Here is a 13,519-nt window from a genome sequence, read left to right as displayed (position 1 = left end):
CTCCACAAATCCCTTTCAAAGCATTCCGGAAACAATTGTGTGTTGGTCAGGGAGGTGTGAAAGACTGGAGAATGATAAAGCCCATGTCTTTTCGGGGTTGGGGGGTGGGGCAGAGAATTACCTAAGCTCATCTAAACTTGTATAACTTAAAAGACCCTGCCTCAACAACAAAAACAGGTTTATTAAAGAGGTTGAAAGAAGGTCAGATGTGTTTTTCCTTCCCCCGATATGATGTTTCGGGGGGAGGGTGTGGACTCAACACGTCATTCCAAGGGAGTTGCAGAGAATCTGGACTTTCCCAAACTTTGATAGACTCACCGGGGGAACGCTTCTTTGGTGTTCGGGACCAGCGCGCATGATAATAACGGAGTAGTCGTCCTCTTCTTTGTCAGGCATCTGGAGTTTTTAGGCATTTGTTGCAGCATGGACCTCGGAATTGGAGAGATGGACTTGCGCTGGATAGTTTTCACGCTCTTTCTGAACTTTCAGCTGAATTACGTCTCTCCCTCCTCTTATGATTTGTTCCAGGGGTCTGCATACAACGGGGTCGTGCACAGACACCGGAATAGGTAAGTTTTGTTTTGTTTTGTAACTTTTTGCTGTAAAGTCTTAAAAACTGTGAAAAGTCGGCGAATTTTGGACTCCGCCTTTCATAAAGTCAAAGTCCGGTTAATAGCCCGATCAATACAGTTATTATTGATCCTGACAGTAATCCTTTCTACCTTTTATGGTCATTTCGAGCCCAATACAAAGGTTTTATCAGCATATTTCTAAATTTGGCTGACGTTCGTCTGCGTTGCCAAACTTGATAAGCTTCAGATAAACATTGGAATGTTAGTGATTACGTTAGTGATTAAGAGATGGTGACGCCATCTCTTCCGACGTTTGCCTGATTATCAATACTAATAATAATTATAAGGCCTAAAAAGAGAGAGAGTGGTTGCAGGCGTTTCTGAGGAGGAACGCGCGTTTTACACTCTGGCGAGTATGACTTTTACCTGAATTATTAATGCTTGTGAAGAAAGCAATGTTTCCTTTAACCCATAAGTATGGTACGTTCAAGCTCATCTATAATCCTATTTTTCCTCCACAGGAACTGGTGCGCCTACGTCGTGCGCAGGAACGTGAGTTGTGCCGTACAGGACGGTGTGGAGAGCTTCCAGGAGCCCATCGTGGCCCCCTGCCCGGTTTACCAGCCCGACTGCCAGCAACAAGTGACGTGAGCGTCCCGGGGAAAACGGGGACACTAGGAGTTGTGGGGATGCATCATGTTAGACAGACTTGAATTCGTCTAGTAAATATTTAAATAAGAGGCACCTGGACGCAGAACACTTATTGATTTAAATTGGAATACCAGCAGCTGGCTGTATTTCTGGCTGCTGCAGGATTTCAGTTCCATTTACATTCCTCTGTGAACTGTTATTAATTGCAAAAGAGCACGCACTGTCTATGTTTTAACTCGGTAATCTCACTACACAAACAGACGCTTGAGAGCTGCAGTGTTGTGGAAAAGACCCATGGAAACTGATCATTCTCATGTCACAGGAGCACGCTCCTAACTTCAAGCAAGAAGAACCCGACAGAGAGAATAAATGCCTCACATTTGTTCCCTCGCATCTCTAAGACCGTCATGATCTCATTTTAGATCAGGATCTAAGCACGCAGAGTTTTGCACAGCTGTAATATCAAGTGTCAGCCCAGTTTGCCATTTTTCGTTGTCTATTTTCTCAGTGAGGGAAATGTTATCAGAGAAGGATGCAGTGGGGGAATATGCCTAGATGGCTATTGCACTTAGTCGTCAACATTCCAGATGTTCCGCATGACATTAGCTCTGCCTTCAGGGAAGTGATGTCATCTATTGTTTCTCTGGGAACTATTTGAAAGTTTAGAATTTTTCATTGGTGGGGGATGGAGAAGAAGCTCACAAATGTATTCCTCTGTAAAATCCTACAGTATATTATATTGGAATTTTTCTGTCTTTGGGAAGTCAAGTCGGAAATATGATAGGTAACAGATGTTTTCACAAAAAGCAAGAATAAAACTTCTCCCTGCCCCCGCACCCTCACCTCCCTCCCGCCGCCAAAACAGTCAGTGTTGCCAAGATCCAGATCCAAGATGTGGTAATACTTACGCTGTTTTTCAGATACCAAAACCGGTTTCGACCCACATACAAGATTGCCTTCAAAACAGTGACGGAGTTGGAGTGGAGATGCTGTCCTGGATACCATGGTTTGGACTGTAAAGATATAAAGCCACCCCAGCACCGGCAGACAGCGCCACAAACAGAGCCTCACCAAGTACCAAATCCAGGATATACCACCCGACACACGCAGAGTAAGTCTCCAACTACCACAGAGAAAGTGTTTTCCATTTTCTGACTAAAAACTTAACAACTATTCTCTGATTGCAGGACCTGAGCGGAGAGAGACGGGCCATCATGAGACGAGGCACGGAGAGACTGACAAGGTCCGTCTCCTGGAAGGTGAAGTCAACCATCTCTCTCAGACGGTCCAGAGTCTCCAGTCGGCTCTGAAAGACCTCACTGAAAACCTTCGCACAGACCTGCAGGAAGACACAAGGAAGACACTCGTGACGCTCCTCAACAACATGCGTCCACCGGACAGTGCCTCCACTGCCGGCGCAGACGACAGCCCGGCGGTATTGGATGGACAGGCCACTAAAGGCGCCGCCCTCGGAGACAAGGCTTTGGAAAAAATCATGGTCCGCTTGGACGCCATCAGCAGTGACCTGAAAAACAAGGACGATGCTTTGGAAGACCTACGGGGAACCATGAGCAGTCACGAGGGGCAGATCCGCGTCCTGATGGATGCCTCACAGACTCCAGCTATAGCCGATTTTGAAGTCATCCAGGTACACATCAATAAGAACTTTGAAAGGATGAAAAAGGAGCTAGACCAAAATGTAGAGGAACACTTGGCCAAGCTCCAAAGTACATGCGATGACAGAATCAGCACCCTGCAGAAGACCTGCGAAGACAGTCGTGAGCAAGGTTTGGATAGCCTGACGAAGCTTGTTGATACCAAGGAGGCTGACCTGAGAAAGGAGATGCGGGAAATACGTCGGGAAATGGCCGCCACGGACATACCCATTCGAACTCAGAGGCAGACTGATCCAGCAAAGCCAGAAGAAGATCACAGCAACCACAAGGACCTGTGGCGGGAGATTGACCGCATTGCAGAGGCTCACCGTATCCTAAATATCCGCATTGACAACGAGCTGGCACACTTTTCCGAACCTGAGGAGAACAATGAAATCAAGCTCCTGATTGAGGATCTGGAGGCGCGCGTTAATATTTCAGAGCAAAATGCAGAAACACACTGCTTCTACATCGAACAGAAGCTGACACAAGCTATTACCGATGAGGCAGTGGTGCTCCGGCAACTTATGGACGAACGCCTGATCAACATGAAGGACCAGTTCACAAACATGTTAGTGGAAATGAGCAATAATTCATTCCCTGGGATGTTCTCTATTGATGCCCTGCAGGCCGAAGTTAACAGTAATAAGTTCCATCTCCAAGGTTTAGACGATAGGGTGAGTGTTGTTGCGGAGTTGTGCTCTGCTGGGTGTTCGGCCTCAGAAATCCCTGTAGGTTCATCACCCACAATAAGAGGTCTGGAAAACATTTTGAGGGACATGAGTCGCAATAGGAATGACTTTGAAGTCCTTTTCAGTGATGTGAATGCTAACACAGACAAGCTCAGGCAGCTTGAAGATCTCGCTGAAAGACAGTCAGTTGCCACCAACAGGCGCGACTCAGTGATGGACAGCTTCCAGAAAAGACTGCTTAATCTCCAGGATAACTTCCTCGGTCTTGCAAGCTCAGTTACAGGGTTGAGTGACTCCATGCACAAATCCAATCAGGATATGGAGAGAATAAATTCAACCTGCTGTCCCGCTGTACAGAGCAGCACAGGGAGTCCATCCTGGGACAAACTGACTTCAGTGCCCCATCACCAGTCGGATGACACAAAGCGGCAAGTGGAGGACCTGAGACGTAGACTTGACTCTTTCAGCACTCGGCTCTCCTCTGATCTAAGCCAGTGCAAGCGGAACACGCAAGGTGTTTCCGATGACATGTCTGCCGTAGACGGACGCGTGAGCCGACTCGAAAAGGTGTGCGGGCGGTTAGATGCCGTTTCCATCACTATCAAAGAGCTGAAGGATGGACTCGAGAGGCACGTGGGTGATCTGAGGGAGGCTGTGCACAAAATGAATGTCACCTGCGGGAACCAATCTGCAGACATCATCGCACTGCGGAACTCTTTGCAGAAGCTCGAGAATGATCCGCCCACGCCTGCCAAACACGGGTTGAAGGGCACCACTGCCAAAGAGCTAGGTAAGTTGCTGCAGTGGTAAGTGCCAATAACAGGGTTTCACAAACACAAGCGATGTTGTGATGAGACTCACCATTTGCTCGGTTATCTGAACCAGGTTCTCAGATTACACCCAAGAATCCCCACAATAAACCGACATACATGTTGACATAGCGTCCTATGATATGGAATGTCTGACATGCATTCCTGTCTTGCACTGTGCGTCACAATTATCCAGCCTTGTTTGAAGCGCTTCAACATTTCAGCAGATTCACCTTCCCATCAAGATTTAGATAAGAAGCCTAACACCTCGACTGTTATGGACTGTTTGACCCTTTTCTTTTTCCTTCTAACTGACTGTGGCTTCCCACACTTCAGAAACCAAAGATTAGGTTAAAAATGCTGAAAGTCTTTCCTTTGCCATTTTTTTCCGCCATCCATCATGTGAAGTTATCATGCACGATTAACATCTGTGTGAATACAAACTTTTCCTGAAGATAATCCACCCCCCATATAATGTATTAAGTTTGTCTGGCCTGAATGGGGGCATGGAGGGAAGGATCAGAAGTCATGAAAGGCCACAGGGTATTTCCCAGGAAGGGAGGACACAAAGTTCACCGGGCCTCCCTCTTTTGCCTCAAGTGTCATTCAATATGTCACAGCAGTGAGGTGGAGCCCCATGTCTGAGGCTGGGTTTTTGGATAAGAACACGGATTTGTACATTTTTACATGCCAAATTCAACCCCTGTCTCCATTTTTTTTGTTTCACTTTGCTCCTTTCTATCATGATCAGAACACCAAATGGCTCATCTTTGAACATGCTGTGGGGTCTTCCAGCTGCCACCAGAATTTACTTCCAACACCACAAAAATGTGCTGCTCAATCCTACAATCTATCAGCACACACAGGTCCATACACCTCCCCACCTCCTGTACTCCTTACATACATATACACGAACATACCGACCTCGAGAGATTCCAGTAGAGTGACCTCAGTCTGTGCGGAGTCTGGTCTTCATTAAGGGCCCTGACTCATGGCTGGAGCCAGTCATGATGGAGAGGGGTGAAGCAGGGCTCCACACCCAGTAACAGATGCTTCAGCTACGCTCAGCCGTGATGTCACAAGTGGGGCCCCCATCACCAGTGCCTCCCTTTTTCAAACCACAGTCCAAAACAATGGCACGGTGGCGATACAACAGACAGCAATAATGGGATCGTGTGTTTTCTTTCAGTCATTCAATATCTCCTTTTTACTTCCACAAAGTGATGTTTTATTCCACTGTTGTGCTGTTTAGGCAACGTGACACCGCACCTCATCCTAAAATTAAATCAAACACAAAGTGTTTCCAGGATTTGTTTTATACTGTTTATGTAAGACACCATAGCCATTTAGCTTTTACTTCTGGGAGAATGTGGAAACAACAGGCTGTTACTTTCTGTGGGCGAGCTTTTAAGCTAACTAAGCTAGTTGTTATGCTAAAAGACCGAAATATGACACATGAAAACATAAATTATGGCATAAACAGGATTCTTCAGTGACTGTATTCTTTACCTCTCCTCTATTCTTCTTTAGATTGTTTGCCAGTTTATTCATCAGATGAAAATTATTGGTGCACCAAGGAACTCATCTGACAATTTCTGCTAACTGCGATTGTAAAATCAACAGTATTTACCTTTTCTTTTTCTTAGCACAAAGAATAAGACGAATAAATCAGAGGTAAAAATGCAAATCTCCTTCCCCGGATCCCTCAAGAAAGCAGCTACACTGTCTGTCTGTAGCAGTAGGAAGAGTGCATAAATCGAAATTTCCATGACAAATCCCTGCTTTGTGGGTGTGGTGTCATTGCCGGTGTTGGTTGGGCACGCTGAATTTTTACGTCTGAGCTCATCTGTTCTGGCTGGTTGTATATGAAGACTGCAAACAGCCCGAGTTTTGTAATAACATAAGTGAAAGATTAGCCGAAATACCTTTGTCCTTACTCAATGTGAATGCACAATTATGTGTACGTGTGTGTGTGTTGGGTTGCAAAACACTGGCACAGTGTCACCCCTGGAGCAGCTGCTACAGCCGCTGCAGCGTGTGCAAGTTTGTCGCTGTTTTGGGAGTGAGTTGGATGTCAGGGAGCAGTGACTAAGTGCTTCATTTAAAAGCAAATTTTGTCGGTGTTGTTTGGAAATTAGGCGTGGGAGCTGTTTTTAGGGAATTTTAAAATATGGAAAAGCTCACTACCCCTCCGTAGTGACTAATCCACCTTCTTCTCTCATTCACTTCTCAAGATGTTTTTTCCTTTTCCTCCTGTTTTTTGGAAGCAATCCCAGTTTTAAATTACATCATTTCTTACTCTCTGCCTTATCTTTGAATGCCTCCTTTACTCCCTCGTTGCTTCGTCCTTCTGTCCATTTTTCTTCTTCCAATTTGCCCTTCCAAGAATGTCAGAGGACTCAATTTCTCCTCTCCCTCCGCCCTCCTGGAAGTGTCTATCGACAGTCGACGCCCACAGACATAAAGATGAAATAAAGGCTTTGATTTCACGGATCAGTGCTTCACAATTGATCACTCTCTTTATATCGGACAGACGGTCTGTAAAATTAACTGTCTGCCACAGTGAGGGTGGACAAGAAAAACAGGATATCAAAAGGCTTTTTGTAGTCAGTGGAAGTCTTTTGGGAAAGTATAGCACTACGGTGCCACCGGCACCCATTAAAATTAGTCGGCATTTGAATTCTGAGGCGACACTTTGGCTTCGGCTGGTCTTTCCAGGGATATTTCTAGTTACGAGGTGAGGTGTTTCCAACTCTGGATGGTGGGGCCCATCTGGAAGTCTTCAGAATAGAATGGACACGGATACACAACAGGAGTCCCCGAGGTCTGCCCGCCAGAGCACAGCCCGCGCCTCCCGCACTTATATATCATTGCAGGAAAGCGGTGCGGTGGATGGAACCATGTCAGTATGCATAGCTGCAAAAAGAAACATGCACGCTAGAGCGTGAGTGATACTGTAACTCCCACACCGTTGCTCCATGGCCCCTGACACCATTTTCCATATTGTGATGTAATTGTTGGAGTGCGCAAAGACACCCGCAGCAATGTCTGAAGAATCTGTTGGCAAGGAAGAACATCTGGTCCTGGTGATGCTCAAGGGTGCACAAGGACTTGCTTTTTGTGGTCCCCTCCTTATTTTTTGGAAACACTGACTCAAAGCTCATGGGAAATATACACTCAGGCAACTGGTGCGTTGAAGGAGGCACTGGGAGGAAATGAATAAGAGGTTTCTGATTATCACAGTAGGACATAATGGTGGGGTTTAATTCATTTTTAATTATGCATGGGTTCATGAGTAGCCTGCAGTGGGAAGAAGGAAGATATTTCATAAAAGCTAAGTGACTGATCATGATTCTAACAAGGACAAACTGCTGTCACGTAGTGTCTTATTAAATTTGATTCCTCAGAATATGGCATACCGTCTTGTATGTGCGTGAATGTTTACAGTAGCATAAAAAAGTCCTACAGTATGCTCACAGTCCCTCCGCTATTACCATAATTGTAGACCGATTCCGGTCCTTAGTGAAGGTGATGTTGGTGCCCTCAGGGAGCACGCTTGCTAACACACAGCTCAATCCCTGTATGATACTATCTTTGATAGTGTTTCAGTAAATTCTTAGAGACGCTGTAAAAGCAAGGAGAGGTTTGACCAAGGCTCGTGGATTGCATTTTTCTGAATAACCTCCTTGGATGGAGAGTCTTTACAGCTAGTATGCGGTTTGTCTTTGACAGAAAAGTGAACTTATCCTGACACATTTACAGTACTGACACCATCTCCTTTTTCTATATGGAATAGCTTCAAGACCGGAGAGACCTGCTCCTCTGCCAGATTCCACCAGGGCCAGACTCCAAATCCCTCGCATTACCCTGCCGCTTCCATCCAGCCACAGGCAGCCATACAATCCCATTCAACCAGTGCAGCCGAACAAACACGTGATCAAAGTTCCTTCACTGAGGCAACCGTCCAGCCCCCAGCGACCCGGCCATCCGGCGGAAATTCCCGAGGGTCCAGTCAGACCGGTGATGGAGACGGGTGAGGCAGGACCTCCAGGGTACATCCGCAGGGTGACTGTTCGAAGGGGATCTGAACACTCTTCCAGCCTGCCTGTCCAGGGTTTTGCTGGAGCACCAGGTGAGCGCTGCCACCAGACTTCCTTTTATAGCAATTTTGCTTTGTTTACGATCCTTGTCCAATAAACTTGCACTGAAAAGTTATTTAGGACATTTAACACATGGCGTCAGACCTCTCCACTGCATCACATGCACTCTGCCTTTGAATATGCCTTTTGCCACAGAAACAATGTTAAATTCACCTTTTTCCAGATAGCCTTAATGTGCCTTATATTGTACATTTTTGTACTTCCTCGTGGCCTTGGCCAATTTTTCCTTAAGCCTGCCCTTTGAGCCCCACACAAGAGGGAAAAAACAACATTTTGGATTAACCAGGCCTACTCAGAACTTCTGTCCAATCATCCAAAAGTTGCCACACACCAGACAGGATTGCCCAGTTTAAGTGTTAAGAAAAAGAAACACCCAAAGCAGGCTGACAACAAATTTCCTGCTTCTTTTGAAGTACGTAAAAGCCTCTAGAGTTGCCATTTGGTTTCTGTAGAATCCATTCTAAAGGCTGGACCGTTTATGTGAAGCAGTTTGCGTAAATGCTCCTGGATGCAACATCTTCCTGAGGGCAAGTTCATGAATTAATTCATGAGGGGATTCCGGATATATCTGCGGTTCAAACTATTTGAAATGTCTATATATTAATACTTCCAGGCTTTTATCCATGATTGAAGAAACCCTTCCAGGGAAACTTTGCTGGGTTCAAAAGGCAAAACGTTAAAAAGAAAAATGTTTAGCAAAGTTCTCCAGGTTGGGGAACCCTTTTGGAACCTTTTCTTTCTTTGTTTCACACGCTTCCTTTTGACCTCGCCGTCAAAAAACTGTCTTGTTTCACGCGCAACACCATTAATTACGTGGAGACTTTCTGTGTTGTGTCACGTCGCTCCTGCCGGAATGTGACATTTAAACGACTTTAATGGCGGTCCGCCTTAAATTGGATCGAAGAGCAGATAGTGGCAGAGGAGATTCTTGGCTGAATTAGCTCCCACTTGGGTATGTTTTGGCAGGAAGGGTATAGTGAGCAGTCCCGAAATCTTCCCTCTGAAGTCCTTTTAGTTGGGAATCCTAACTTCATAATCAAATTAAGCTTTTAAAAAGAATTCCCCGCCATTCCACTCGTTCCCTCAAGTCCAAATCTTCTCAGGATACATTGGTTCCAGCTGAGGATTACTGCAGGAAAATAGACATAAGAATACAAAAGAAATAAGATCCCAGGGAAAGGAATGACACTGGAGGAAACTCAGATGGAGGGAATATTCTGGGAGTCTGTCCCTATTTAGGTATAGTGGTACTGAAACTCTAAAGAGGCTCTCCAAATGGCCTGTCTTATAAAGTTTTGTGAGGGGCTGCAGAGGTTATCGAATTTTCCCCAAAAAGCGAAAATGCAGTGCCTCTAATTGTTCCAAGAAGTGCTTCTGTCTTCTGGGAAAAGGAAGGAGGATTCTGGCAAACGGGGACCAGCAAAGCTTTAAGGGATGAGTTGAGATTACGCCTCTGACAGTGATGCAACACGTCAGCGTGACGGGTAAAGATGTGAGATTTGTGAGGCTGGAGCACAGCGTGTGTGCATTTCTGTTTGTCTTTGATTGTTTATGGAATTCTGCTGATATGATGGTCCTCCTCATCCTCACATGATGAAACATGATTGATGTGCTTTCTCCACAGGCTACCCTCCTCTGCAGCCTGCATCGTTCAACCATCAGTCAGACCGCCACCAAGGTACTGCAGTGTTTCAGAACCACCACCAGGCTCAGTTCATAATCTTTACTAGACCCTGTGGGAGGGAGGAGTGGGAATTCGATGTGTTGAGTTTTTAAAATGTGGGCCAACTGTGGCAATGAAATTTGGCGCCTCTGGAGACGCTCAAATGGGAAAGTTTCATCTCATTATCTCGGGTGACAGGTTGGCAAAAGTATCAAAGTGGTTATGGCCAAATTCCACTAAATAAAAAAAAAGATTTTACTGATTACTCAGTGGACCGCAGAAACGCGGAAGGATGATTCACTGGGTTCATTTAAAGCAGCCACGGGAGACCATCATCAGATGATCACACCAAATGTGTCCACAGCAACGGCTGAAAAAACAAAACAATAATGTCACCTTGGACCCTTTTTCTAAAATTTGCAGTTCCAGTAGCAGAAAAGATGCCCTGGAACCCAGCCTATCAAGCTCCAGCCCAATCACCAGGTAAAATACAGAAATAAATTAAATATATATAAATATATATCTTTTCTTTAAGCTGAAGGATTCGCTAAACTTGTACGTGTTTTATTGCAGCCTCGGCCGTCGGTACTTCCTATGCTGATCCCTTCTCTTTTTCTGCTGGCTTCACCCAGCAGAGCTTCTCTGGAGAGTTTGGCGTGATTCGCTTCAACAGGGTTCTGGTCAATGACGGCGGCCATTACAGTCCTCACACAGGTACACAGCAGCAAACAGCAACAATGGTGTGAAGGAAGGTAGCAGGTTATCCACAATATATGTTGGGGTTAACTCTGGCCTTTTAGTCTCAAAAAGATAGATTTTTTTTTCCACCCATCACCATGGTAACCTGCCAGATTGCAAACCTCTGAGGGAGAGGAGAAAACTGTGAATGAAATGTTGCTGATTGACAAGGGAGGCTCTGGAAAATGATACTATCATTCAGAGACACCAGACTGGTTGTCAGACTGTATTTTATTGATTTCTCCTGTTCCACACGAGACTAGGAGGATCCAAAAGTTCAGGTTTTACTATTTTTAGATTTAATTAGGGATAAAAGAAGGTTAATAAAAGAAGAAGTTTGGCTGTACCTCAGGTTATAAAGGCTGAGAGTATAAATCCAAAATAAGCCTGTAAATATATGCACAAGTATAAATGTGGCATAGATCATAAGGCTTTTTTCATTTATGTAGACGTGCAGTCTGTGATTCTTTGTTACACTTTGTTCTGCACTGAACCTGTTATTTTGTGTGCGAGTCTGTGTTTAAAGTTAGTTTTCATACTAGACAAACTTATGAGTAACGTCCAAAAACACACACTAAAAATCAATTCAAAGATACTTTAGACACATCCTAGCACCCATGGACGTGGACCTGCATCAGTATTTACATAAATGTTTTAATGTTCATTTAAAGTTAATTAAATTTTCATTGTTTTCATTATAAAAACAGTAATGAGTGTGACAAATTATTACCATAAATCTTGCTTTCTGCTCTCATGAGGAAAATGTATTATTAAAAATCTCACACAATAGGATTTTTAAGCTACACCACCAGAATTTACATGGAAATAGCCATTTGGAGTCAAGTCAAGAGTGAACTTTCACTCTGCTGTGCATTTCCATTTATTTCTGCAGGATAATTACCATCACTTGCTATTTTTTTTGGGTTTATAGCGCACAGGGACAACGTTAACTGCTGAGCAGCAAAACATGAGGCAGAGCTGCATGATGGAGCATTCAGGGATTTAAATGTCAGACAAATTATTCTAAGTCACTGCAGCAAGTCTGGACATTGACATTATGCAGCTGTGTAAGATTTTAATATAACTGCATGCTAACGATGCATTTACAGTCTGTTTCACTGTTTGTAAACGTCACTCTAAAAGAAAAGAAGAACCTAATGATTGTCATACAATCATGATTGAGTGGATGCAAATACTGTATACAGTATTTCTCATCAGAAACCAGCGGAGACTATTTAAAATAGTAAAGACTATATGCACTCACTGTTACTGCTACAGCTACAGCATTAATGACTGTTTGAAGGGGTGATGACAAAAGTGACAGAACCGTTTAGAAAAAATATTCAAAGAAATTTCATGAGTTAGAAACAAGAAAAAGTATTTTAAATGCAAGAGGCAAAAGCAGAGTTTGGCCAATTTTAGTTGAAAGATAAATAACAGTTACAAATCTATATAAAGTCATTTTAAGGTCCATTGTGTAAGACTTTTAATAACTTAAATTTAAATAAATGAACATAATTTACATTATAGTAGCCTCAGCATACAAACAATAAACAATGTTTTCATCGACATTTTTAAGATATTTATATGAATAGTGATCCAATTTATCATCAATACACTCATCTTAGAATTTCTGATACTTTTGTCTTGGAATTATTTTTCTCTCAATGTTTCAAACTCAACTTTTGCATCAGAGGGTTTGAAATTTTAGAGCTGTGAATTGAACCAGGGGTGCACGCGTGGGACATAGAGAACCGAATCCTCACCCCGATTCCTTCTATTCTCTCAGGGATCTTCACTGTCCCTCTGGACGGCCGTTACCTGGTTTCTGGACTGCTGACGGCGCAGCAGGGCGAGCGCATGCAGGCCGTCCTATCCGTGTCCAACCGCAGCATCCAGAGGCTGCAGAGCGCCGCCAGCCAAAGTGCAGGCTCGGCCCCAGGGGAGTACACCTGCGGGGGCTCGGCCTCCTTCAGCCTGATCCTGCCTCTGAGGAAAGGAGACCGCGTGGGGCTGGTGAAGACCGAGGGCCAGCTGGCCACCACCGGATCCAGGGAGATCCTTTCCACCTTCAGTGCCATCTTCCTGTACGCTCCACAGGCCAAGAGATAACTGGAGCTCAGCCTGGGAGCGACAACAAGGACTGGATTGTTCCCAGACTGTTGCACTCGAGGAAAAAGGACAAACTAAAGTTTTCGCTCGTTCGCCGTAACGCAGCTGCCGCTCTGCCACTCTGAGCGCGCAAAGATCTTCAGTTACGCAGTCATTCCTATAACGTGAACCATTTACACATCAGCACAAGGAACAGAATTTGTTCCTAACATATTTGATTATTAAGTTGCCGTTGTTTCTCGTTTACCTTTTGTGAAAGTTTAATGTAAATTAGTGTTAATAAATTAATATTAAAATTGATTACTTGGAATTATATGGAGACGAAACCGGCGTGATTGTGTTAACAGCCTATCAGACCACAATTAGGCCATTATGACCCATAAGTGGGGAAATATTCACCATGGGTGAAAAAGTGATGAAAAAACAGTAGATTTCGCAAGTCGACATGTTTTTCTATCAAATGGCCG

At 44.4% G+C, this 13,519-nt stretch overlaps 1 protein-coding gene across 1 annotated transcript; it reads left to right on the top strand.

Moving 5' to 3' along the window:
- The first annotated feature begins 279 nt into the window (after window positions 1-279).
- On the top strand, window positions 280-13,367 carry emilin2a (elastin microfibril interfacer 2a). Its single transcript, XM_011616285.2, has 9 exons — window positions 280-569; window positions 1,094-1,219; window positions 2,144-2,334; window positions 2,411-4,360; window positions 8,176-8,511; window positions 10,164-10,217; window positions 10,626-10,685; window positions 10,776-10,916; window positions 12,730-13,367. Exons 1-9 carry the CDS (start codon window positions 424-426, stop codon window positions 13,050-13,052), a joined length of 3,327 nt encoding a protein of 1,108 aa, XP_011614587.1. The 5' UTR covers window positions 280-423; the 3' UTR covers window positions 13,053-13,367.
- Window positions 13,368-13,519: the final 152 nt, after the last annotated feature.

Source organism: Takifugu rubripes, chromosome 22 (genome assembly GCF_901000725.2).
Source record: "Takifugu rubripes chromosome 22, fTakRub1.2, whole genome shotgun sequence".
In the NCBI taxonomy this organism is placed as follows: domain Eukaryota; kingdom Metazoa; phylum Chordata; class Actinopteri; order Tetraodontiformes; family Tetraodontidae; genus Takifugu; species Takifugu rubripes.
The sequence above is the reverse complement of the archived record's forward strand: the minus strand, read 5'-3'. Positions and strand labels throughout refer to the sequence as shown.

Bases quoted from the DNA above. Each gene is read 5' to 3' on its own strand.
- emilin2a (XM_011616285.2), top strand. From the start codon at position 424: ATGGACCTCGGAATTGGAGAGATGGACTTGCGCTGGATAGTTTTCACG. The intron at 570-1,093 runs GTAAGTTTTGTT...TTTCCTCCACAG, and splicing joins GTGCACAGACACCGGAATAG to GAACTGGTGCGCCTACGTCG. The intron at 10,686-10,775 runs GTAAAATACAGA...GTTTTATTGCAG, and splicing joins AGCTCCAGCCCAATCACCAG to CCTCGGCCGTCGGTACTTCC.